This window comes from Oncorhynchus mykiss, chromosome 12, assembly GCF_057628025.1.
Source record: "Oncorhynchus mykiss isolate SJ-2025 chromosome 12, ASM5762802v1, whole genome shotgun sequence".
NCBI classification, from domain to species: Eukaryota; Metazoa; Chordata; class Actinopteri; order Salmoniformes; family Salmonidae; genus Oncorhynchus; species Oncorhynchus mykiss.
Window position 1 is genome coordinate 75,581,552 of NC_143033.1, and position 27,969 is coordinate 75,609,520.

General features: G+C 43.7%; 1 protein-coding gene and 1 long non-coding RNA gene across 8 annotated transcripts in view; one reads left to right on the forward strand and one right to left on the reverse strand.

Moving 5' to 3' along the window:
• Positions 1 to 23,626, reverse strand: LOC110538248 (axin-1). 7 transcript variants are annotated; one of them, XM_021624947.3, is made up of 11 exons: positions 23,423 to 23,617; positions 19,314 to 20,288; positions 14,192 to 14,338; positions 12,661 to 12,757; positions 9,065 to 9,202; positions 5,801 to 6,357; positions 5,503 to 5,661; positions 5,107 to 5,358; positions 4,574 to 4,675; positions 2,932 to 3,081; positions 1 to 2,673 (listed from the first exon to the last, which is right to left on the reverse strand). In XM_021624947.3, exons 2-11 carry the CDS (start codon positions 20,207 to 20,209, stop codon positions 2,553 to 2,555), a joined length of 2,619 nt encoding a protein of 872 aa, XP_021480622.3. In that variant the 5' UTR covers positions 20,210 to 20,288; positions 23,423 to 23,617; the 3' UTR covers positions 1 to 2,552. The 7 variants fall into 7 exon arrangements, with proteins under 7 accessions (XP_021480622.3, XP_021480629.2, XP_090049445.1 ...); XM_021624954.3 differs by lacking the exon at positions 4,574 to 4,675 and having other exon boundaries at positions 23,423 to 23,626; XM_090193319.1 differs by lacking the exon at positions 4,574 to 4,675 and having other exon boundaries at positions 5,503 to 5,658; positions 23,441 to 23,617.
• Positions 22,801 to 27,969, forward strand: part of LOC149979373 (uncharacterized) — a 16,999-nt gene continuing 11,830 nt past the window's right edge. Inside the window, exon 1 of the long non-coding RNA XR_016485264.1 lies at positions 22,801 to 23,216. This is a non-coding gene — a long non-coding RNA (uncharacterized LOC149979373). The remainder of the gene's footprint in view (positions 23,217 to 27,969) is intronic.

Here is a 27,969-nt window from a genome sequence, read left to right on the forward strand (position 1 = left end):
TTCGGGTTTATTACATATATTTATTGTTCAAGTACCTTTAAATGATAACCGCACAACTCAGCACTAAGAAACAGGTCCGGGGTAATGAATATCTCCTAAGTGAATTGCTGGTTGATGACATGTACAATTTTTACATATTTACATAGAACATTTTTATCCAAAGTGAGATGTGACATAGGAAACACTTCAACAGAACATGGTTTGTAAGACGCGAAATAAAAATATAAAGCAAGGCCCTGGTAACACTTGAGAATCACACAGCGGATGTCATGAGAGGATGGCAATAAAAGGCACTCTGTGATGGTTGTTATATACATTTCAATGACCATAAGTGGGGGGGGAAGTTCACTTTGGGGCTTTCACAGTAAGAATCACTGCCCTCCATTGGAAATACATACAGACAGTGAACATCTAATAATCTAATGATAATCATAACAGAGAGACAAATTCTACATTGTAGTGTGACAGATGATGGTCGAGTACCAATATTGTCAAAGATCATGGAGTAAATGCCTCTCGTTATGAAAACATAAAGTACGGTTATTCAAATCTTTAAACAGGAGCAATAGAGGGTTGTCCACTACGTATGTTAACTTCATACAGATTCTTTAAAAATATCCATCTAAATAAATACAAAAACAGCATCTCAGAAAAGGAGATCGTCCTCTTATATGTGGTGTTGATACAGAACAACACCCAGCAATACAGCACTCTTATGAAAAAGGTCCTTTACCATCCTAATCAAACACAACGGTTAGCACATTCCACCTCGCACTGACCCCGGCACAACGCCCTGGAACAGGGCTCTCCAACCCTGTTCCTGGACACCTACTGTCCTGCAGGTTCCCTCCAACACGAATCTAGTGCAACTGATTGTAGTAATTAGCTGATTGATGAGCTGAAATCAGGTTAGTTACAGCTGGGGTTGGAGTGGAAACCTACATGGAGGGTAGCTCTCCAGGAACAGGGTTGGAGAGCCCTGCCCTAGAAAATTGTACAAGAGAATTCCACTTCAACACAGGGATTTGGAGAATAATCAAAGAGTACCCATGTGAATGAGGGTAAATAAAGAAGAGAAAAGGGGATGACAAACATATCAACTTCTACTGTTCTCTTTGGTGTATTGTGACCCATCAAAAAAAGTAGATCACTTCATACTAAAGTTATTTCTAGAGACAATTTCTGCCAGGCACCAAATTTAGCTCTATAGAGCTATGAAAGGCTACAAGTCATTATTCAGCTGTATTTGTGATATATTAATTAGGTAAACATATATTAATGTCCTTTCGTTGTCCAGAGTGAAACCATGGGGTCAGGAGCCTTTCTGAATGCATGTGAACACACATTGGATGATCAATGCACTATTGAGACAAACTTCCGCACACAGACTCTTTCTCTACACAGACACCCATGTATGAACCTTCAGGAGACTTCTACTATGGACTCTGGTGTTTAAATGCCTAACAAAAGCTCTAAATAGAATCTGGATCTGAACTGTCAGTAGCATGTACACAACTGGTTGTGATTATCTCTGATCAAAGATGTTATTTTCTGCACTGATCTGCTACAATTAAGACCTAACTGTAGCAAAATCTAAAAGTTACCGAACATAATGGGGATTAATTTAAGTTGGCAGGTGTCTGCAGGTATGGGTATAATAATGTATTTAATGTGCATACACACACACGTACACTATGGGGAAGAGACCTCAGAGTACAGTACATTGTACACAGATCGAGCTACTGCTGGGGAATCCCTTCCTAATTGAAAAACACAAAACATGAGGGCAACCTCAAGAAGGCATTCCTTTTAATTTCGCTCCATTGACACTAATGCATAATACAGTGAGTGATAAGTGCAGCATGACAACTCAATGCCACTTAACTTTAGAGGACTGGCAAGGTTGAGTGTTCCTGTAAAAAGCACTTGGTAGAACATGGGGCTGTATAATAGTTCCAACAATACTTGAAAAACACTTGGATCACTTGGATCTCGTCGAATTGGAACAGCGCCACGATTAAAACGACCGCCTTTTCAAATATTTAAATAGATAATATAAAACTTTATCGTTATGTTTTAAACAGACAATCTGTACACATCTGGTACGAACACAGAAAAATGACACGCTTGGTTACATTAGAAAGGATACCTTCTGATACGTCATATCAAAAATAATATGCTGCTTTAGTAAGCAGATTCATAGCATTTCTCTTCTTGTCAAATTGTACAATGCTACATTACATTACACTCAGAAAGACACTGAAGGAGAGAATGTCGGCTTTTTTTTGTCCAATGCTTTCCTACTCTGTCTGCACGAAAGCCTTGGAGTCATGAGTGTCTCCCACAGTGATCACTATGCACTCTTCTCATTCTCTCCTCCTTTCATCCATTCCCTCCTGTAGCGACTTACTCCGTACCTTTTCTTCCCCTGCCAATCCTCCCTCTAGTCAAACACTTTCTCTCTGTCTCTCTCAAGTGAACAGCTCATCCGTCGATCGCTCCATCGCAGGCCGACTTTGTGAACGTCTCCTTCCTCTCCACCTCCATGTCAATCAATCAATCTTTTCCACTTTCCCAATGATCTTCTCCTCAAAGATGGGCAGGACAGCATCATCTTCACGTACCTCTTCGAACACCACCCCAAAGTCATTGCTCACCTTCTTGAAAAAATACCTAGAGTCGGTTGGATAGAGAACAGTTGGTTGTTAGTTCAAGTGCATTGAAAAAGCTTGAGTTATTATGCACAAAATTTACATAAGATCAAAAATGGACTTTGGAATGTGGTTCATAAATTTTCCACATTACCATAAACACAACAAAAACATGATAATCAATTTCAAGGACTTCAGAGTTTAATAGACTAAAATGTTACATAACATCGTGCTGTAAATCTAGTTTCCTGTGCCTCACCAGGTAGAGTAGTGACCTCACCTGTAGCTTCCTTTCTTAGTCAGCAGCTCTTTGAACTGGCCCAGCATGACCATGCGACCTTTGACCGACGTCCTGTACGGGATTGGCTCCCCACAGAAGTAGTAGGCCACCGTAATGTTCTCACAGGCGGGCTTCTTCGTCACTTTATGTCTGCAAACAAACAAGTAAAAGGTTCAATAGATGTGTCAAGTCAAGGCTTCCTTTCATCTTTCGAATGAGATGTTTCAAAGACCTCAGCAGAACTCCAAGCTCTGATCATTTGACAGAGTACGAGTGGGGGGGGGGGGCAATAATTCTGACATCGAGGTATAATTTCCTCTCAGTCAGAATCTGATGTAGGAAAACAAGATTTCAAGTCACTCATACTCTCTCTTTACAACGTATAAATGTTCTGGCTGTGACAGCCACCAGAGTTGCAATGCAGACTGTTTAGGTGGTGAAGCGTAATCAACCAAGGGGCCGGGGACCCCTAGTGGGGCCCTTTGTTTGATTTCCAGAGGTCTGCCAAAAAGGAGACAACCAATAAATGCAAAATATGTTTGACAAACAAATTCAAAGAATCAGTTTCATGATTTGAATACTTCATGATCCACAATGTGTGACTTTACAGCATTGATTTCCTCCAAAATGCTATCAAATTGAGCACTCCTGGTACAGGTAATATTGCCCTAAGGACCTTGTCCAGGGAAAGTATTCATTTATCAATCAGAGTTCTTGGAGGTAATGTTGTTCCAGCAAGGAAATGCTGAGTTTAAATGGGATTGTGATGAAGACGTGTTATGCCTAAATGCTACCAGCAGGGAGCAGGCTACTACAGTAAGTAGTGTTCCAACTGCATGCCCCTGGGCCTGTTGTTGGGTTTGATGGTGTGGAGTGAGGTGGTGGAGGCCCAGTGATAGGATGGGGTGGTAGAGACCCAGGGGCTATGCCAGGATAGCCGGGCTTTCATCTGGTCCTCACTGCAGCTATCCTGTCCCCCTACATCACTAAACTGTCCATCGGAGGAAGAAGCCACGGGACATCAAACAGACTGCAGCTTCACACAGAGAACATCAAAAGCTCTGCGTTCTCGCCCCACGCAGCTTACAGTACACCTCTCCCTAGCTGCTGCCTCCTACTACCTCCCTCCCTGTTCCCCAGTTCTATCTTCCCCATCTCTCTCCACTTAATATCATTCTAATCCCTCTCATCCCCTCTGCTTACCAGTGTGAAGCTAGAGGTATGATCATTCTCACTGCCATCCCACCGCCTCACTAAGAAATGGCTGAAGAGGTGAGACTGATTGTTCTAATCCCCACCCATACATAAGCAAATAATCAGATCAAATATGAATTTATAATTGACAAAAAAAACTAAACTACACACAGATGTTATTGTACAGGAAACTACAACTAGATTATGGGGATACAAGTATTAATGCCAGTAATCAAACATATATGCCTCAATTAATCTCTATGGAGTCTAGTCATACAGACAGGCCTCTGTTTGGCTGTGCAGGTACAGAGCAGTCGGGTCTGGATGCTGCTGGTGATAGACATGGGAGGTGGGGTGCTGCTGTGACCAATGGGATGGGGGTTTGGGTGCTGCTGTGACCAATGGGGTGGGTGTTAAGGGCTACTGGGGTAAACCAGACTGGACGTACTCGGACAGCTCCGTGTAAGAGACGGCAGGCACCACGCCGAGCGGCGGGAACAGGGCGGGCCTGGCGGCAGCTCGCCCCCGCTGGATCACTTCCATCACATACCTGAAGGACCCAACAACCCTGGGAGTTAGACACGGACCAGCCACAGGGCCACACCAACCAGGATACACACACCAGGGATCATGCACAGATGTGCAATGAAAATGTAAAACAAGGTTGATCAGTGCATCATGCTACTCAAAAGGGGGTTTGATCAATGAGAAAAGTGAAGGAAAAAAAGGGAAGAATATTTCATTCTTTAGGAGTCTGAGACCCTGTCATGCTTCAGCTCACCCAAACATTTGCTGTTTCAGCACAAACATTACTTTTCGATAACAACGTTACTCTTTTTTCCTGTATTACCAAAAGGATGAGTTTGGTGATTCAGTCACATGGCTGCCACAATCACTACAACAATACAACGGCTGGATAGACATGACCTGAAGAACCAGGCTGTGACAGAAACATATCCCTTCCAGGTAACACTGACTCACCTCTGTTTGGTCTGTAAGGTCCCCGTCTTCTTCTTCTCCTCCTCCAGTCTCCTCCTAGCCTCCTCCAGCTGGGTGAGGGGATTGGGGGCCGGGTTGGGGGGCATGGTGGGGTCCTGGATGAAGGGGTGTGAGGGCTGCACATTGTTCCGCAGCTGGGCGCTGACCCACGGATGCACTGCCCCGGGACGCTCCACAGAGCTGGGCCGCGACACCTCGTGGCTCGACGGGGTCTTCTTGGACCCTGTGGTGCTCCTGGGAGACATCCTTGTCATTGTTTGACCCAAATGTACACATACCACCATAATACAGATCAGAGTTCATTCAAATGACTTGCATCTCTGTGGTTGTACGTTACCGATTCCCTACGCGGGAAAGACCCATAAAGCCGGAACTCACCCGTAGGGGCTCTTCTTGTTACGGACCGCCTCTCCCTCCATCATCCACTGGAGGATCTTCTGGTTCCTCTCCACGTCCTCCGGAGGCACGGGCACCTCAAAGGTCCGCACCTCCTCAGCTTTCTTAAATGGCCGCTTCGATAGCGTGCTACCTTTGCTACTACGAAAATTGTATGATAAAAGGACAACAACGTTAAACGGCAAGTGTTAAATAAAATAAAATAAAAAAACAGAGACATGGAAGATCTAAAAACCTAATTCAAAAGAGACATGAAGATGCTGTGTGCTTCTGTGTGTACCTGTAGCCCATAGGATCCATCGGGCTGGGGCCCATGCCGTCAGCATAGTTGCGAGACTTGGACCCATAGTTGTGCTGCTCCATCCCCCAGTGGAAGTTACCATTGACCCTCATGGCTGCGTCAGCCTCCACCTGCTCTTTGGGCTTCCCTCCGGCTGGGTGGTGGATGTGGTGCACGTGTTTGTGGTGGTATTGGTGGCTGGCAGCCTCCCCTTTGGGCCCCAGCCGAGCTGGGTGTTTGCCTGGGCCTGTGGGCAGTGGCATCCCAGGTCCGGGCACCTTGCCACCTGCAGGGAAGCCGTCGGGTGAGCGGGACTTGGGGGAGTGGCGGCCGGTGCCCGGGGACTGGCAGCCGGGGGTCTTCATGACTCGCTGGACGTGGTCGTCCAGGATGCTCTCGGGGTTCTCCTCGTGGGCGTCAGGCCGCAGCGCCAGGCCATTGTAGCCGATGTCAGAGTAGCGGGGGTTGTTGTAGTGCTGTGGGTGGGCACCAGGGGGCAGTCTGTGACTGGAGAACGAGGTGGATGTGGAGATGTCTGCATCCTCACCCTCTTCCTCCTTCCAGAAAGAAAAAGATGATTAAATATGCTGAAAATGGTTACTACCCAACTCAACAGCAATACCACAAGTTGACATATCAGAGATTATTTCAGTATATAAATATATATAATATACAAATATATCCTACCCACATGTATGAGCTTCAGTGTCTGGTCCTTTCCCAAGAAAATAAATGGAGCCCCAACTTACCACACTGCGAAAGAACAACTGCTAAGTCCTTTCAAAAGGCTATTTGTTCCAATCAGTCACACCAGCAGATGGCACACTTCCACAAGACCATGTGTTAACACGTGCCGTGGCATTATCACGGCTCTGCTGCAGAGGGAATGTTCTTCCTCTGTGGTGCAAAGCTATTTCACTCTACATCACGCCTGCCAGCATAATCTTTACTACAATTAAATAGCTCTATGTATTTCAAGCTACAACACTGCTATGTTCTAGTTTCTAGACAAAGGCACGAACAGCCATAGTAACTAACTGTATGGCACGTTCAGGCATAGTAACTAACTGTATGGCACGTTCAGGCATAGTAACTAACAGTATGGCACGTTCAGGCATAGTAACTAACTGTATGGCACGTTCAGGCATAGTAACTAACTGTATGGCACGTTCAGGCATAGTAACTAACAGTATGGCACGTTCAGGCATAGTAACTAACTGTATGGCACGTTCAGGCATAGTAACTAACTGTATGGCACGTTCAGGCATAGTAACTAACTGTATGGCACGTTCAGGCATAGTAACTAACTGTATGGCACGTTCAGGCATAGTAACTAACTGTATGGCACAATCAGGCATAGTAACTAACAGTATGGCACGTTCAGGCATAGTAACTAACAGTATGGCACGTTCAGGCATAGTAACTAACTGTATGGCACAATCAGGCATAGTAACTAACTGTATGGCACGTTCAGGCATAGTAACTAACTGTATGGCACAATCAGGCATAGTAACTAACAGTATGGCACGTTCAGGCATAGTAACTAACAGTATGGCACGTTCAGGCATAGTAACTAACTGTATGGCGCAATCAGGCATAGTAACTAACAGTATGGCACGTTCAGGCATAGTAACTAACAGTATGGCACGTTCAGGCATAGTAACTAACCGTATGGCACAATCAGGCATAGTAACTAACAGTATGGCACGTTCAGGCATAGTAACTAACTGTATGGCACAATCAGGCATAGTAACTAACTGTATGGAACGTTCAGGCATAGTAACTAACAGTATGACATGTAGCAGCAGTGCATACCATTGTGCCCTTATTTCACCAGGTCTGTCTCTGTAACTAACTGAATTGCTAAGGATGTGTTGACCCGGTCTTCCACTCCCCTAACTAAAACACATCAGCCCCCATTGGCTCCTCACCCTTCCCACACACCTTTGATGGCATTTCAACATGGGAATCATTGGCAAATAACAGTGGGCAATTTATGTGGTGGAGGCTTTGATGCTCACTCCAGGTAGAGGAATCCTGGGCGGGAGCTAAGGACTTTTTGATGAGGGTCTGACAGGCGCATGCAGATACTGGCCTGGCTCTCGGTCTCTGGCTCAGAGCAGCTATGCAGGCCATTGCTCTGCACTCTCAGTTACCCTGTTCGTGCCAAAATGAGGCCAGATCCAGACCTGCTGAGCCCATCCTGCTAAAAGGCATCTACTAATGAATGCAATGTACCAAGTTTCTCTCACTCCCTCTCACCTCAGGGAAGAGGAACGTACTGCTGCTATTGAACATGTAAATTATACATTAGGTGGGCCAATATTCAGAGCTTTGAAAAGACAAGCGAAAAACACCTATTAAGTTATTGATCTCTCAGTGGCACCAATGCATTGATCCTAAAGGTTCTGTATTATTTAGAGGCGAGATAAAGGCAAATGGTTTAATCAGTCAACAGCACCATAATACCACAGGCTATCCTGCAATATTGACCCGTTCCTTTCAGACACTACTGAGGGAGTATGCCTAGACCGGATGTGACCTCTCCATCAATCAACATTGGATTGAGGCCACATTCAGTGAAATCAGGGTGTAAGTCTGTGGATGAAAACCAGGTAAGAGAGCAGAGGAGAGGAATTGGGGGGGGGGGGGGGGGGACTAGCTTATCTTTGATTAAGGTAAGAATATCAGTTAATAGAGTCACTATTTGTCACTCCCCTGTCTGCCACCAGCTCTTAATAAAGAGAAACCTACTGTTCCATGATGGCGGTTCCTCTTACGGAGGGGCCAAACGACATAAAATATCTGCCTTGAGACTTAAGACCTGGCTCTGTGTACCGAAAGAGATTCCATTTGCGGTGAGCGCAGGCATTTCTTCACGGTCCAACTGACTTCAAACAAAGTCATTACAGTGCGCCAGGCTCACAAGTGGCTCAGGCTGTCTGCGAGTGTTCCATCTGATGCCAGAGACAAAGGGATCCAAGATACAGTGGGGATGGATCCCTGATAGGCCAGAGCTACACTTTTAAAAATGATTCACAATGGAATAATGTCTGTTTCCTTTTAATGAATCAACCCGGTCCTTTCAAACAACAGAGATATTAGAGTGTACCTTCTGATAGACAGCCAGACAAACGGCGACCAGCTGTAGAGAACATAGTAAGAGGTTGTTAAGAGGATGATGGTATAGAGTGGTATAGCGCCCCACCAGGGAGGGGGATCACACCGACAAGCATGGTGGTACTTCTGTGGACAACAACGTACCAATCGGACTCTCTTCAACCGCTCCTCCAGTTTCTCCTGGGCCTCCCTCTCCCTCAGCACTCCCTCCAGCCGGCTGATCAGATCCGCCGCAAACTTCTCCGGCTCCACGTGAATGTCCTTTGGTATCCGGTTTGTGCGCTAACAGAGGGGGAACACACCATTTTCTAGTTCATTTCAAATTGTACCAGTAGTCCGTTCGCTGATAACAATGTTACCGTTTTCTCCTGAAAGGTAAAAACCTGTGGTCACTATGCTGTTCACTTCGGTTGATGGAACAAAAAGGGAGAAAATGAAACAGGAGGAAAGGCTTATCAAACACGTCGACAGTTTATCAGGGAAAAGCTAACAGGGGACCTGTAATGGAAATGAAGGTGCCAAAACAATAACCTCAAACCAAAGTCAAGATGACTGTTGCTTAGTATCTAATGTAGTACCTACAAGGTCTGATTTGACACGGTTTAAGGCTTTGAATAGTCTGATATAGGCTGCTCTGCATAATGTATGCTGTAAGGCGCAGGCATTCATCTCAAAAATAAAGTTTCAACATAGGGTACTTCCAAAGTTAGAGAAAATGTATAAGATAGATAGTCAAATATCAGCCATAAAACAACTTTGTTGGTCAGTGACTTTATAATAGCCATTAAAAAAAAAAAAACACCAAAATCAATCTCCAGATCGACCCGTCGCAGCGTGACACCGTGCCCCACTTGCCTAGTTAAATAAAAGGTTAACAGCGTCTGAGCTACAGGCCACTTCTGGAAAAACACAGTGAAAACTCGCTGGTACACCACAGACCAGAATTCATCTCTAAAAGGTGATTGTCCGTTCAAAATAATCCCTATCATTGCATGTTTACTTACAGGCAGCAAAGTGAAGTACATTTTCTATCAAAAGGAAGATGCTGGGAATATGCAGCTCTTAGCTGGTATTCCCAACACAATTCAAGCCTGTAAGGTGCATTGTTGTAGTAATCTAGCAAAGAGAGATTAAAGTACATTCTGGGGATAGCCTAAATATTGTAGAGGGACGTTTTACTCAGGGCCCCACCAAAGCACACAAGATATGTCCACAAGCTGATTACAAAGCCGGATATTTCCCCAGCTCTGACTGCTATTTTCTCTTTGAATTTGGTTTCAGTTGGATTCATATTCATTTCACCCAACACAGACAAAGCTTTACACACAAACAGCCCAGAGTAGCTTTATGGCCGTTAGAAGACCTGGCTGTAGAAATTACTTCACTACTTTGGCTATTACCCTCTATTAGTGAAGAATGTACACGGAGCGAACCAAACATTAGGAACACCGTCCTAATATTGAGGTGCACCCCCTTTTGCCCTCAGAACAGCCTCGACTCATCAGGGCAATGGACTACAAGGTGTCAAAGAGATCCACAGGGATGCTGGCCCATGTTGACCCCAATGCTTCCAACAGTTGTGTCAAGTTGGCTGGATGTCCTTTGGGTGGAGGACCATTCTTGATACACAAAGGAAACTGTTGAGCATTAAAGACCCAGCAGGGTTAGAGTTCTTGACACAAACCGGTGCGGCTGGCACCTACTACCGTACCCTGTTCAAAGGCACTGTCTTGTCCAGTCACCCTCTGAAATGGCACACATACACGATCCACATAACCTATTGTCACCTTCATCTACAGTGATTGAAGTGGATTTAACAATGACATCAACAAGGGTTGATCGCTTTTACCTGGAGTCACCTGGTCATTCTCTGTCATGGAAAGAGCAGGTGTTTCTAATGTTTTGAATACTCAGTGTATGTAGTGCATTCAGAAAGCATTCACACCCCTTGACTTTCTCCACATTTTGTTACGTTACAGGGTTATTCTAAAATGTAATACATGGTATTTTCATCATCAATCTACTCACAATACCCTATAATGACAAAGCAAAACAGGTTTAGATTTTTTGTTTAATTGATTAAAACAAAATAAAAAAAACCTGAAATATGACATTTACATAAGTATTCAGACCCTTTACTCAGTACTTTGTTGAAGCACCTTTGGCAGTGATTACAGCCTTGAGTCTTCTTCGGTATGACGTTACAAGTTTGGCAAACCTGTATTTGGGGAGTTTCTCCCATTCTTCTCTGCAGATCCTCTCAAGCTCTGTCAGGTTGGATGGGGAGTGTCACTGCACAGCTATTTTCAGGTTTCAGGTCTCTCCAGATGTTCGATCAGGTCCATTCTGGGCTCTGGCTGGGCCACTCAAGGACATTCAGAGACTTGTACCAAAGCCACTCCGGCATTGTCTTGGCTGTGTGCTTAGGGTCGTTGTCCTGTTGGAAGGTGAACTTTCGCCCAAGTCTGAGGTCCTGAGCAGGTTTTCATCAAAGATCTCTCTGTACTTTGCTCCGTTCATCTTTCCCTTGATCCTGACTAGTCTCCCAGTCCCTGCCGCTGAAAAACGTCCCCACAGCATGATGCTGCCACCACCATGCTTCACCAGACGTGACACTTGGCATTCAGGCCACAGAGTTCAATCTTGGTTTCATCAGACCAAAGAATCTTGTTTCTCATTATCTGAGTGTCCTTTAGGTGCCTTTTGGCAAACTCCAAGCGGGCTGTCATATGCCTTCTACTGAGGAGTGGTTCCGTCTGGCCATTCTACCATAAGGCCTGATTGGTGGAGTGCTGCAGAGATGGTTGTCCCTTTGGAAGGTTCTCCCATCTCCACAGAGGAACTCTAGAGCTCTGTCAGAGTGGCCACCGGGTTCTTGGTCACCTCCCTGAGCTACATTTTGAGTCCCATAGCAAAGGGTCTGAATACTTACGTAAATAAAGTATTTCTGTTTTTGATTTTTAATACAGTTTCAAAAATGTCATTAGTTAGTAGATTGATGAGGATTATTTTTTATTTAATCAATTTTAGAATATGCCTGTAACGCAACAAAATGTGGGGGGGGATCCAGGGGCCTGAATACTTTCCAAATGCACTGTACGTCTCTCCATTACCACTGCAGTATGTGTCTGGGACTAATCCATTAGACAAAAACAGAACAATCAAGGACAAGGCAGCCAGCGTTTCCATTTTTCTGCTATGCATAGAGTTAGTTTCTTTATTATTTTGTATTCTGTGTACCGAAAAACAGAAAATGAAAAAAATAATATATTCTACACAAAAACATAAATGCATCCTAATGTGAGGGAGAGAGTCTTATAAAGCAGGACTCTTGACTCCGAGGCCCAATTAGGATGGGAGTGCTCCTGTAGGGAGCTGCAGAGGCATGCAGGGAGGCGGGACTGCCACAGTGGAGAAACACTGCTGTCTGATGGGCTTCAACACAGACAGACAGCTGAGGGGCTGGGGAGAGTACCAGGCACAGTTTAGAAAGCACAAACCTCAATATGAGCTATTCACATACCCTACACAGGCCCAGAGAGAGATGCAGTCAGGCATCTTACAAATGCAGGAAGGTGGAGAGATGGGAACATTTGAGAAAGACGGATGTTTCTAGAATACCAGATAACAGCCATGTCAGCAGTCTTTGATGAGCGAGTGGGGTTCTTGCAGGTGTGTGTGTATACTTGTTTGTGTACGGGGGTGTGTGTGTGTGTGCAGCTAAACCAAGGTTAACTTACAGGAATATGAGGTAGTGGCACACGCCCATTTGCTTTGGCACTTTCATGCATCTCTCGTCGATGCTGTTTACGATATTTGTATGGTGGAACTCCATCTCTGGAACATAAACCAAAAGGACAATTTTACAAACATATTCAAAACGAGAAAACTCATATGTAAATGCAGCTTCAAAGTAACCTTTCTAAACAGTAGCTCAATCATCCTAAGAGAAGGACAACATTTTGGGAGTTCATGGCAAAATTGAGCGGGTTGAGATTTCTGGATTTAGGTTTCGGTAAATACCAGAGTATCTAAACCCCGAGGGTTTCCTCTGTGGCCCTACACAGTAGTGAACAAGCAGAGAATGGTGCGGTCGCTGACACCAACACTATGAATTGTTTTATCCCAAGTCTCAGTGGCCCTGCTGGGTTTGACTCGTCTGCGCCAGGAGCTGTGGAACAAACAGCTGATAATGGCCTCTAATCTATCCTGCTTCAGACACATGTTTTTGTCCTGCTGAGCAGCCTTTGATGTTTCTTTAAACATGCGTTCCCCTGTGCCATCTCTGAACTTACAGCACCGTTCCTGCCTTCTCTCTTCTCTGGCTTCCCTCTGCCAACACATCCTAGCTCGATTTACTCTAAAGGAAACCTGCTGCTTCCCGCTAAGGCGGAAGAAAGGGGATTGCTGCGCTAAATAACAGCTGGTGTCCAACATGGGATCCTCCAAAGGCACTGCTTATACATTTACCCATCCTGAAACAAACCGTTGTCAGGCAATGTGGGTATGTCATATAAGACGTGGGCTTATAACATTATATTTTTATTCATTGTGTACCGACTAATTTTACACAATTATGAGAGCCTGTCAAAATCTACTCAACCTTTCACCGCCAATTCTCCACCATTTCCTCAGAATTCCAGGAAACTTGATTTAAAGGGTAACAAGTCAATGCCTTCAGATGACATACTGTGGCCCTGTCATACCTCCCAGTTCATACTCTATAATTAGCATAAGTAATGACATTTAGCAGCTTTCACTCGTCTGGGTAATGAACAGATGGCTGTTCTCTGAGGAGAGGAGCAGAGAGAGATGTGTTGCTGCTCCCAGTGACAGACAGACAGGGGGAAATGGCACCAGTCTGCGTGCAGCAGGAGGTGCTACAGTCAGACTAGAGTCCTATTCATGTGGCACCAAATGGAAGAAAACATACTCAAAAAGAGGGACTACCTGAACTTGTTCAACTCTGTTTTCTGTGGCAAAACGATTTGCTACTGTGTGCCCTAATGAATACAACCCAGGTAGAGCTCAGATACACTGGGCATGGATGAAATTGAAAATAACACCCTCACTATTTTCTATGCCCACACACTCACGTCATGAAATGGTTTGTGAAGGTCCTCATGCTGAATAGCAAGGAACAAGGAGGCTAAACTTCATATCTCGAAGGCATTCTGCCCTTACTTCTGGTATGTACTATTACAGTTTGACCGATTGTGTGTGTGTACGCGTGCGAGTGGGAGGTGACGCGGAGGCTGTGCGAGTACGTACACACTGCTGTCGGTCAGGGAGAGTGTGTCTACGTCGCTGGCACTGGACATGCTCTGCTGCTCGCTGTCGTTGGCGCTGGTGGCAGGGGCCATGGCGTAGCCCGAGTTGACATAGTACGGGTTGACAGGCTCCCGCCACGGCACGCGTCTGGAAGAAACGCCAACATTCAGAGAGATAGCATTAAGGCAAAGTCATTAACAATAGAGAGCACATGACATAACACAATCAATTTGTGTCAGAGTGTATTAGCACCATTAAACAATAGATTCAGGTTCACATGAGATACACCCAAGTACATTTTACAAAGATTATTGCAGCACTGTATTATCACAGCATTAGAAGGGAAGGACGTTTTTAGTTATTCTGGACAAGAGCCAATAAGAACTGAGGGACAATGTAAATGTCATTTAGATATGAAACAAAGAAACATTTCCAAATAAGACTACTGTAGTATCTCTGTAGTAATACACGCCTTTCACACCAAACCGCCCACATTGTCATAATGAATATCCTTTAGAGGGTTTCTAAGGGTAGGTACAGTAGAGATCCTGATTTAATTCTTATTGGAGGCATCGCATCACCACAGCCTCCATCATTGACTCAACCTCCCTCAACACACTCCTCAAACTGCTCCCTTCACATGAATTATAGATCTGGCTAGGCCTCTGTTCTCTTCATCTTTAAACTGAAAAAGATCCCTAAAGTGGTCAGTGCGTGCACCCTCCCTGGGAACTCTGAAGGTCTCAGTCTTACTAGAGACCAAACCAAACCCAGGCTACTTCTGTCTGGTTATCATTAGTCAGCCCATATTCTGCCTAGACGAAGAAAAATAGCATAATGGAGAGTAGTTGAAGAATGTCTTTTAGTTCTACCTTATGTAAGTAAAGGGATGAGATTCTAATACGTCTAGAAATGACAAATGGCACACCATGTGATCGAGTGACTCCAAGTTTACTTCGATACAATGGCTATCAATATTTGCGCATAAAGGCATTTCCACCACCATTTCTCGCATAATAACCTTTTACCAAAAACAAAGCGATCCCACCATGTCAAACAAACAACTTATCTGTCAACATTTATAAAATTGTACTGAAACTTCCTGTTTCTATCACAGCTGTTTTATTTTTATACTGGATGACTTTACTCACATAAAATCTATGGGATGGAGACGTGGGTATTGGCTATAAATGACAGGACCTAGGCTAGTGGCACTGCCGTCACATTCCACCAGGACCATATCAGGGTGGAGTACAACTATTCGGCAAAGAGCAATAAAGTCCTCGACAATCTCGGAGTCAAATTTCCCCCGAGGAAAAAAAAACAACACAGAAACATGCCTCACTTCCTATTCCACATAACATGGACGTAAATACAGGTCTAATCTTCTAAAAGAACATGTGTCCAGTCATGCTTTCTGAACCTGTCCTGTCCGTCAACCATAAGTCCTATCAGCGTTTATCACTGGAAAAGAGATTACAGTTTAATACTAAAGCACTTTAGTCATGAAATGATGCTTATGGCCTTTTAGCATTTTCCGTCCATAAGCACTGTGAGCAGTAAACCATTACATAATCTGCCCTTCAAGGGAAGTCTACTGAATTACCCATGGCGAACATGCATGATATTTGCTTTTAGCTTACAAGCCAAATCTAACAAAACATGAAATGTCATAACGTGAACAACTAAGAAAAGAAAGGAAAGAGGTCAGATAAGTACTTCATTTGGAATAGTCAGCAATTTTGCAATAAAGGTGAGTTTCCGTTGAAATCAAAAACGCCTCTCTCAAAAAAACAACATTTCAACAGTTGAGTAGTAAAAATGGATTCCCTTCTCAAAACAGAGGCTCTGAGGAGAACACATCTTTGCTCTGGATGCTCTAAAAAACTGCTTTGAGGAACAAAACACAAACCATGATGGCATCCCTCATGCTACATTTATCAAACAAAAACAAGTTCAACCAATACGAGCCGTCAATGCATAGAAATGTACATTTTGTGGCTGAGGTGCAACGTGGTTGTGGATAACGACCACGTTCTATGGCCAAGGTTTCAAATTGAGTGGGATTCATTTAAAGGAAAGAGCGTTGCGAGAGGAAATGCAACTGAAAGGGGCAGCTGCAGGAGGCCACAGTCTGTTTTAAGGAGTGTGCACGGCAGGGGAGCGAGCGCCATGCAGGAAGCCTCCTTTCTACCAGGGTTTCCCCTTGACCTGGAAGCCTGCTTCCCCTGCTGCCTCCTAGAAACCAGGGCTTCCAATTCCACAACCTGGCTGTGTTCTCTCTTCAGGGCACCACAGGGAAAATGGCAGCCTCCTACCAGAACCTGAACCACAGCCATCCATCCTACTGACTGGTAGTGAGCATTCTGTTTATGAGCCTCTAAGCCCAGCCTGGTTCAGCCTGAGAGGAGGAAAGGGATGGATCACGGATGGAAGCAGCTCTCGGATTACTGCAGCCTCTGATGATTATTCCCAGGCAGCACTCAAGCCCATGATCTAGAATCTTCTAATGATTGAAGCAGCAGCCATGATGTCAATGTTCACAGAATCACAGAGAGAGAGCAAAGAGAGGAGGCCGGAGGAGAGGGATGCTTTCAAACCAACACCGGTTTCATCATGGTTGATTTTTATCTGCTGTTTAGCTATTACAGTGTGGGTGCACAGCTGTAAATGGATGACATTTCATCACGTTTCTTACGACCGACGAGTAGGCCAGATGGCTTTCGATGAACATGAGGAAATACCAGAGTACTTGCCGAAACGTTACTCGTACCTCTCAGAAAGCCCATCAAAACATCATCCATACCTTTGAATAGCCCTGTCCTGAAAAACGAAATGAACTTGTCCTCCTGATGCACAGTGATAGAAGCTCAATGCCAAAGCAATAGATGTAGGGCCTTTTGTTGTTCCAACGACTTGCGCATTTTTTTGCACCTAGAGAATAATTACTGGTCCTTTGGTCACTCCCCTGGATCACCACTGATTGGTTACACAGCAACATAGGTGAAGGAATCAGACCTGTTAGCAGCTTAGTTACTCATTACATTCTCTCTACAATTACTCTGAAGATGATAGTGTTATATAAGAATGGAGGCTATATATCTAACCTGTTCAAACCAGAAATTGTCATTGAGATGAACCATCTAAGCTACTTTCCGAGGGAGACCTGGAGAGAGGAGGGGCACCAGGAGAAATGTTCCGCAGGGAACCTGAGTCAGGTGTGAATTGAACGAGTCTTTCAGAATGAACAGTTTCATATAAAATGTGTATTCATGCTCCTCATAGCATGTAAACATATCCAGAGAGCTTTGGCTCTACAAGAACAGTGACTGGCTGAGGCCATCACCTGCTTGTCTGAGAACAACGTAAAAATATCACGCAACACTTTTTTTGTGCATTACTACACAACTGAGAAAGAAAAAAAATGTTTTTCTCCCTTTTAATTCCCCGGACTCTAGTCTTCACACATTAAGAGACATCTGACTGGTGCAAAATTTAGTTGCACAAAAACCCGAAGGGTGATGCTAAAAGGCTATTTAAAAATGGAGGGTATAATCTTTTTGTAATTTCCGCCAAATACTAGACCTAATGAAATAGTCATTTGAAAACAACCTTAAAAATGCACTGCTCTCACTAATTAAAGCCAATCATATCCAGGGGCCATAGAATACACAATCAGAAGTAGGGTGGAGTGGGGAGTGTTTGTGGTTTTAAAATATCCTAGTCTTTCATTCTGGCACATTTATAGGCCAGTTGTAAATGAGAAAAGGCAACATATATGCCTATACACTGTAACTATACTAAAAACTCCGTTCAGAGCATCTAAATAGACTAAAGTCAGACAAAACAATATTCCTTAGCCTAAACAATGTGCTATTTCTGAGTAGACCTATTTTCAAAATCACAAAACTAGTCCTAAACTGGAACAAACACTTGGAAACGTTACCATTTAGTCAGGCTAATTGAAAAGACTGATTTCAAGTCCCTCAGCCCTGCAACCACAACTCTTCAACACATCCTCTGCACACTAAGGTGCTACTGCATCTTCTGCATATGTCAAGGTTTGTCTAAGACTGTTGATGGAAAAGTGGGTCAACTTCTAGGGATAGAATTCTGCAATCTTCAATCTCTGCACCAGACAATGCCAACAGTCAATACAGTATCCTTAAGCACATCTGAAAAGTAAAAATGCTGTGTTCTTACATATTTCAGAGCAAGGCTAAATAAATCCGCAAAATCCCTCCACATATTCTTCTCACAACTGGTGATGATAGCAGCTTTGCTTAGTGACAAATACGGAACAAATTCAGAGATGTGCGAATATGTCTTTAAAAAAAAAGATTGATATTTAATTCACAGATTTTGGCAGGAACATTTGTAGGCCTAATCCTTTGCATAGTGGACTAAAAAGCCCAGATGCGCTGTTTCTGTTCCAACAGGGCGAGGATTAGAGTTTTAAGTACGGTAGTCAGTCACATCGCACAATCCCATTCTGCGCAAATGAAATGACACAAGGCTGTGACACAAAGATTTCTGTCAAATATAACACACGCGTCATATTACTATTAATTAAAGAATGGAAGACAGATAAACAAGACTGTACTTTTACAATCCTATTTTAGTCATCCAGAAGAGAAATATGGGGAGTGCTTCCTTTTTTTGTGTGCCAGGTTCATTTCCTTAGACAGGGAATACTTCCTTTGACTTTCTGCTGCAGTTAAACAAGACTTCTCCATTTTCCACAGTCAAAAGAGAAATCATGTTGAGCTTTTCTCTGAGAGAACCTTTCTTCCACTAGAAAAGCCTGCCATTCACAGGAAACCTGTGTGGGGAACACAAAGAGCGTCTGCCTCCACCTTCTAACAACCAGCAAATGCTCTCCCTTCGACCCCTGCCACCGCCTCACCATCACAGGTACTTAAAGGCCTCTGCCTACACTGCATTCCTCTCATCTTAAGCTGTCCGCTGTGCTAAACTCAGAGCCACTTTTCATCTCCAACTTCAGGCAGCAACTCGCACAGAGGGGGGGAGGACAAGTTTATTTGTAATTCAGCACTTGCACAGAGAAGCTAGATAGTTATAGAGACTGGAGAGAGAGAGAGGATGTCAGGAGAGGATTTACCTGTACTCGTGACTGTCCTGGAATCTCTTGGTGCTGGTGACGCGTTGGGAAGCTGTCTCCTGAAGCAGCTTCTGAGTGAGCCGGTTGCTGGGATCACTCTCCTGCTGCTCCTCCAACTCATGGTCACATCGCCACTCCTCGTCCTCGTTCAGCGTGGGCAAATACCCTGGTAAAACCTTCCCACCCCCAGAGACAGAGCTCTGGTCACTGTAGAGCTTAGGGCTCTCCCCCCCAGTCCTGGTGTATTCCAAGTAGATATCTGACTTGAGGAACAGAGGGTAGGTGTTCTCCTCCATCATAGTCTGAATCTCAGTCTGAGCCTGGTCAAACATGGCCGGGTCAATGTGCAGCCTCATCACACAGTCCTTGATGAAGCTCTTGGTGGCTGGTTTGATCTGTCTCGAGACTATTCCATTGTTGTCCAGGATATACTTTTTATAAATGGCTTTCGCCAGTTTCAGCTTCTTCTCCTCGCCCTGGCCCTCACTGGCCTCGAGCTTCCGGAAGCCAGTGCAGGCGAACCAGAAGTCCAACATGTCGGCACATTCCTCCTGCTTGAGGAACGTCCTGAACAGGTGGATACCATCCTGGTCGTCCAGGAGAGAGTGCAGGGACTCTGCCCACTTAAGGTAGGGCGGCGTGGGGGAGGCACTGCCCTCCGGCTCATAGCCCAGGTCCAGGTCAGGTCGTCTGGGCGTGGCCGTGGAGGCCTCGTTCTTGAGGCTCTCGCTCTTGAAGGAATAGAAACCGTGGCTGTAGGGCCGTCCATCGCTGGACACCAGCTCTCCCTCCTCCCCAGGGACCGGGGGTCTGGGGGCATCCTCAGTGAAGCTGCCCCCCAGATCCACCAGGCAACCCCCCACCTTGTCGCCCACGCTCATGTTCACAGCGTCCATACACCCCGCCCCAGTACAGCCCACAGTGCAGAACGATCAGATCCACCCCTCTACTTATGCCACCGTGAAAGAATTTCTCCTGTAAGAAAAATACAAAAATATATAATGAGTGGAAACTTTAAACACATAAAATGTAAACGTATTCACAGGCAACAACTCAGACGTTTATTATCTCATTTTGACAACTTAGTAAAAAACAACAAACGTTTGAGACAAATTGGAAATCCATTCAATACTGAGAAAATAAAAGCAGACTGCATATCTATGTCTAAGCTTAGAATTCACACAAGTCTAATATTTCAAAAAGAAATCCTGCCAAAACAGAGATTAAATAAATGATTTCATTGCTCACATCGATAGCACCCATTTAAAGGTTGAAAAAATATTTTGACTACTAAGAAATACAATTCAATATCCCCTAAAGCAAAGGGCATTGAAGAAATCGATGCACACGAAAAAAAGTGATCTGTGTGTCATATGTTCACACAGATTAGCACGTTCCATTAATGATTCCCCACAGCAATACCTTAACATCAGAAGATTCTAGAACATATTTTTATTGTTGGATTTCTGAACTGCAGCTAGGCTATATGTTAGTGTGAATGAAATCTATTCTATAAAATACAGAGGTAGCGAAAATAAAGAACACTATTTCAGATATAGATAGCCTAACTGCTTCGTGACAATCATATTGAATGTATTTCTGACTTCAAATGATTGGCTGAAAATAACTGAACGGAAAAGGGTTATGGACACCCAGTAGTAGGGTTCCTCTTCCTCCCATTCTTTAATACTGTCAGGGTTCTTATTTTGTTTCCCCCCCTGTAAGTAGAGACAGATGTGCACATCGACCCCTCTTCACTGTTGAAAATACTTGCATGTTTGACATGTGTCCTGTAAAGGACACAGAGAACAAAAACTTCACTTGAGACCACTGATGACAGACACAGATCCGAGCAGTGTACTACAGGAGCCGACCCTGAGCATGAAATAGAGCGACAAGGGCAGAGCGTTCTGGAGGTTAAAAGAGGAACTGTGGGGTGCAGGCAGAGCCCAATCTGCCATGACTGTGACCATGGCTGCTGTGTGTGGTGAATGCAGCCAGGCAGGCACTCCGACTGATCATATCAGAGGACGACCTTGAGTCAAATATTTTCAGTCCCTGCTGAGACCTGGAGGAAGTGGCCCTCCCCTGTGGCTGTCCGGGAACTATGGAGTGGACAGACAGGGTCTTTTACACATCACAGTGCAATGAACCACTAACTATCCTCAATTTCTCCTTTTCACATTGACAGTGATGATGAATCTACACAAAAATGTGATACGCTCAATTCTAGTAGCAGGAGTAGTACTTCTCTTTAAATGTTACATTTCAAGATTCTCAATATCTTTAGAAAGTCATCGTCTATCTAGACACCAATTGACCTAGAATGTCAGCTCATACAAATACCTGGGTATCTGGCACTATCATTCCACACGCACATCAATAATCTTCAAGCAAAGGTCAAGTCCAGAATAGACTTCCTCTACCAGAACAAATCTTAATTCACACACAGTGCTAAACACACCATGGTCCAAATGACAATACTCCCATCCTGGATTATGGTGATGTCATCTACAATATGGCCCCAAAGTCCACCCTCAATAAAATGGACATACTTTACCACTCTGCCATAAGCTTTGTCACTAGTGCCCCATTCCAACTTCATCACTGTGACTTATTCATTAACTGGCCATCCCTACATGTATGACATAAAACCCACTGGCTCACATTCATATACAAATCCCTCCTCGGCAAGGCCTCCCTTTATCTCAGCTCGCTACTAAGACTCCGCACCACCAACACCAACCTGAGATCCAGCAATTACATAAACCTGGCAATCCCCAAGACACTCAGTATCTTTGGTGAAAATGCTTTTCAATTACCTGCTGCTAGAGACTGGACCATGCTTAAAAAAACACACAAACTATGCTCTTTTGAGCCAACTGGTACATTTAAAAACAAACTGTCTGAGATTTTAACTGATAACTGCGTGTGTTTTCCCACTACCTCTTAATTAAATGCGGCACATTACTCAATATCTTACTGGCTGGGCATTGTGTGTACTTTTGACTGTTGTATCTATGATATTGTTTAACCTATGTGTGTGTTGTACGGGCTGCGCCTGCTACCCGAGGTCTCATTGTAAATAAGAATTGGATCTTTATTGGCACTGTAGGTGTGGACGTTAGCTAATGACAACTGCTTTGACCACTGGGCATTAGTTCAGCCAACTACTCAGAATGATTTGTACAATCATCAACATTATATGCAATTTATCATGTCAATATCAAACCATAAATCTAAGTTCCCCTCTTTACTGCTTTAATTAAACGGCTCAATTTAAAAATCAGGGGGGAAAGCTTAGGTGAGAATGAAAAACGAAGCCTGCAATGAATTCACAACTTTCACTGTGGACAATACCAAAACAACACTGTTGGAATCAATTAACTTAGCAACATAGCCTTCCAGCAACAACGTAACAAACATGTAGGAAGCTGACGTTATACTGGAACAAAAAAAAGTAACAATATTGATGCTGGAATTGTATTAAACCACAATGTAGCCTACGTAGTAACACATTTACCAAAATAGCAAGATCACATTATCAAGAACAGGCTGTGATATGATTACAACTGTGAACACGTAGATCGGGCAAGTATTATCATGCGCACATTCACAAATACTGTGTTGCGGTCTTCAGTTTCGTAATATGCACGAACATTTCCAAAGAGCGTAATCTGTCGCTACTATAACTGTATTACTACACCCATTCCCTACCATCCCTAATGCTTTGAAGTGAGCCCCACATTCTATGCATTCATGTCTTGGCCTCTGAGTATGAGCAGCACAGCAGCAGAACGGATGGGGGAGGGGAGGCAGAAACAAACTCCGTACACACAGCCAGGCCCTTCCGCAGCCGACCGACTAGTACACAACTTTGCAACACTATTTGCCTACTAAACTGTAAGTATCTTAGGTAATGAATGTTCAGAGTTGTTCACGACCAACACCCCACCATTTTTCAGAATCGATAAAAGACGCAGCAGAGATAGAACACTCGATCTCGGAATTGACTAGCGCGCACACACACAGCAAAGCGATGGCACATATCATCTCCGGCTACCGCAATCCCAAACCATGAGCTGAAAAAAAAGTGCTCTATACTTCACCTGTGAAAACCTACTTGCCGTTTTCGAGTGCATCGGGAATTTTTGCTTGTACAGCTCACTGTGAATCGTGTCATAGATGCGAATAGCAAGAGTTTAAAAATAACAAAGAAAACAGTCCGTTCTCCACCTCTCCATGGCTGTCTCTCACTCCTGTCTGTGTGGTGGTTCAGAAGATGTACAGCGCCACGAGCGTTCAAAAAACATACTGCCGCCGTGTAGAAGAACTGGAAAGGGGGGGGGGGGGCTGAACTAGAGAGAGAGGGATGATGTGCATTCTCTTCAAATATTCTATATTGTAGCTTTCTCTACCCAGGCGACGATATATATATTTTTTAGCACATGTATTGATAATAACGAAGACAACCGGATCAAACCTTCTAAACAAATCAAAAGCCTAGAATGATAACGTTACATCTATACCGTTATTTGGAAATCCTTTGGCAGAAAAGGGTCAAATGAAAAAATGTATAAGCGATATTCTTACAGAGATAAACATAACATTTGTACGGAGAGGAGCAATGCCGCATGTAAAAGCAGATGATGTGGCAATAAGAGACAGTCGACCACCTGTCTCTATACAAATGCTATTTACAATATTTTCACAAGAACTGTTGCCAAGGAACTGTTTTTGAGAATATAGATTCAAAAAGGCAAGTAATAATTTCATGTGGTTGTCCTTTCCCCCTGTTCTTTTATGTATACGGCTGGCACAGAATAATGAAGAATGGAGTTATTGTGTTTGCCTGCTGCCACTGTACTGTGGTTAGCTCACTTTGAAAATGTCCGTGAAACATCAATATCAACACACAGGGAATATGAACGTGGAGTGCAGCTTATCTACCTTGAAGGTCACACAAGAAGAGAGCCAGAGAGAGGTTTATTATCACCATACGTCCACTACATTACAACAGGCAATGAATTATTGTATCTTATCATTTAATTCTATCAGCTCTGCCGGAGTTTACCAAAGAGAAATGCAGGGTGGTATGATGTTACTCTTTAACTCTTCTAGCTCCCTTCTCACAGCTTGTAAAGAGATAAAGATCAAAGGTATGCCTGTGATTGTATTCCTCCACCTGACCAAAGGAGAGAAATGCTTAGACAAAATATCATGCATGTGCCTTTCAACTTGCTATTTGAATCTTTTGCCCCCTTTAAGAAATGCACAAGGGAGTAAGAATGAACATTTATTATTACTGGAATGTATATTTGCAAGGGCAATATGTGTTTTGACTGTGTATTCACATGTTGTGTGTTGATCTAGACCTGCAAACTAGCTGCACACACCTGCAAACAATCAGGTCTGTAATCTCAAGGCTTTATAGTACTGAGATCAAAGGCCATTGGAATGCAGAAAGCTTTTACTGGTCTTGATTGTTTGATTAGATTAGATCATTCAAAAAGTACAGAGAATGACTGTACATATTTTTCAACTACATTATATTTTAGGGGGGGTTTACACCTGAACTGAATGAGCCAACACAAATCTAGCATATGTGCAGCCCTTCAAGAATTGGAGGTCCTGGTGTTGTGTAAAATGATCAGAGTAAACAACATCTTGCTGTATACTAAGTTACACCCAGTGTTGTTGTAACCTGGTCGAGGTTAGATATAACTAACTGTATGTGCTTCAAGGCACATTTTATTAAAGAGATTATCCGTGTACTTTTGTATACTTTTTAGCCAGTAGTTCTGAAAGTATCACTCAATAGCCAAAAGTGGTCCCTGAAAATTGTGTACTACGCAACATATGTGCAGATATGTGAACAAAGTCATTTCTCTCTCTCTCTCTCTCTCTCTCTCTCTCTCTCTCTCTCACACACTACGCCGCCAGGGACTCTCTCTCTCTCTCTCACACACACTACGCTGCCAGGGACTCTCTCTCTCTCTCTCTCTCTCTCTCTCTCTCTCTCTCTCTCTCTCTCTCTCTCTCTCTCTCTCTCTCTCTCTCTCTCTCTCTCTCTCTCTCTCTCTCTCTCTCTCTCTCTCTCTCTCTCTCTCTCTCTCTTGTGTCCACTGAGCATTTGGGCCTGCACTGCAATCTCATTGGATAATGCTGGGCATGCCTCTGCCTAGCTGTGACTCAATGCGAGGGGCTAGCGCTCATTGGCTAGAACTCTAATTGGTAGTGGGCTGGCCCACGTGGAGGGAAATGTACAGTTGAAGTCGGAAGTTTACATACACTTAGGTTGGAGTCATTAAAACTTGTTTTTCAACCACTCCACAAATTTTTTTTTAACAAACTATAGTTTTGGCAAGTCGGTTAGGACATCTACTTTGTGCATGACACAAGTAATTTTTCCAACAATTGTTTACATACAGATTATTTTCATTTCATTATTTTTTATTCCAGTGTGTCAGAAGTTTACATACACTAAATTGACTGTGCCTTTAAACAACTTGGAAAATTCCAGAAAATAATGTCATGGCTTTAGAAGCTTCTGATAGGCTAATTGACATCATTTGAGTCAATTGGAGGTGTACATGTACAATGGGGCAAAAAAGTATTTAGTCAGCCACCAATTGTGCAAGTTCCCCCACTTAAAAAGATGAGAGAGGCCTGTAATTTTCATCATAGGTACACTTCAACTATGACAGACAAAATGAGAAAAAGAAATCCAGAAAATCACATTGTAGGATATTTAATGAATTTATTTGCAAATTATGGTGGAAAATAAGTATTTGGTCACCTACAAACACACAAGATTTCTGGCTCTCACAGACCTGTAACTTCTTCTTTAAGAGGCTCCTCTGTCCTCCACTCGTTACCTGTATTAATGGCACCTGTTTGAACTTGTTACAGTGCCTTGCGAAAGTACTCGGCCCCCTTGAACTTTGCGACCTTTTGCCACATTTCAGGCTTCAAACATAAAGATATAAAACTGTATTTTTTTTGTGAAGAATCAACAACAAGTGGGACACAATCATGAAGTGGAACGACATTTATTGGATATTTAAAACCTTTTTAACAAATCAAAAACTGAAAAATTGGGCGTGCAAAATTATTCAGCCCCCTTAAGTTAATACTTTGTAGCGCCACCTTTTGCTGCGATTACAGCTGTAAGTCGCTTGGGGTATGTCTCTATCAGTTTTGCACATCGAGAGACTGAAATTTTTTCCCATTCCTCCTTGCAAAACAGCTCGAGCTCAGTGAGGTCGGATGGAGAGCATTTGTGAACAGCAGTTTTCAGTTCTTTCCACAGATTCTCGATTGGATTCAGGTCTGGACTTTGACTTGGCCATTCTAACACCTGGATATGTTTATTTTTGAACCATTCCATTGTAGATTTTGCATTATGTTTTGAATCATTGTCTTGTTGGAAGACAAATCTCCGTCCCAGTCTCAGGTCTTTGGCAGACTCCATCAGGTTCTTCCAGAATGGTCCTGTATTTGGCTCCATCCATCTTCCCATCAATTTTAACCATCTTCCCTGTCCCTGCTGAAGAAAAGCAGGCCCAAACCATGATGCTGCCACCACCATGTTTGACAGTGGGGATGGTGTGTTCAGTGTGATGAGCTGTGTTGCTTTTACGCCAAACACAACGTTTTGCATTGTTGCCAAAAAGTTCAATTTTGGTTTCATCTGACCAGAGCACCTTCTTCCACATGTTTGGTGTGTCTCCCAGGTGGCTTGTGGCAAACTTTAAACAACACTTTTTATGGATATCTTTAAGAAATGGCTTTCTTCTTGCCACTCTTCCATAAAGGCCAGATTTGTGCAATATACGACTGATTGTTGTCCTATGGACAGAGTCTCCCACCTCAGCTGTAGATCTCTGCAGTTCATCCAGAGTGATCATGGGCCTCACTGAACTTCTGGAGAGAGTTTGCTGCACTGAAAGTAAAGGGGCTGAATAATTTTGCACGCCCAATTTTTCAGTTTTTGATTTGTTAAAAAAGTTTGAAATATCCAATAAATGTCGTTCCACTTCATGATTGTGTCCCACTTGTTGTTGATTCTTCACAAAAAAATACAGTTTTATATCTTTATGTTTGAAGCCTGAAATGTGGCAAAAGGTTGCAAAGTTCAAGGGGGCCGAATACTTTCGCAAGGCACTGTATCAGTATAAAAGACACCTGTCCACAACCTCAAACAGTCACACTCCAAACTCCACTATGGCCAAGACCAAATAGCTGTCAAAGGATACCAGAAACAAAATTGTAGACCTACACCAGGCTGGGAAGACTGAATCTACAATAGGTAAGCAGCTTGGTTTGAAGAAATCAACTGTGGGAGCAATTATTAGGAAATGGAAGACATACAAGACCACTGATAATCTCCCTCGATCTGGGGCTCCACGCAAGATCTCACCCCGTGGGGTCAAAATGATCACAAGAACGGTGAGCAAAAATCCCAGAACCACACGGCGGGACCTAGTGAATGACCTGCAGAGAGCTGGGACCAAAGTAACAAAGCCTACCATCAGTAACACACTACACCGCCAGGGACTTAAATCCTGCAGTGCCAGACGTGTCCCCCTAATTAAGCCAGTACATGTCCAGGCCCGTCTGAAATTTGCTAGAGAGAATTTGGATGATCCAGAAG

Bases quoted from the DNA above. Each gene is read 5' to 3' on its own strand.
- LOC110538248 (XM_021624947.3), bottom strand. From the start codon at position 20,209: ATGGACGCTGTGAACATGAGCGTGGGCGACAAGGTGGGGGGTTGCCTG. The intron at 14,339-19,313 runs GTAAATCCTCTC...CGTTTCTTCCAG, and splicing joins CAGGACAGTCACGAGTACAG to ACGCGTGCCGTGGCGGGAGC. The intron at 2,674-2,931 runs GTGAGGTCACTA...AACCGACTCTAG, and splicing joins ACTAAGAAAGGAAGCTACAG to GTATTTTTTCAAGAAGGTGA.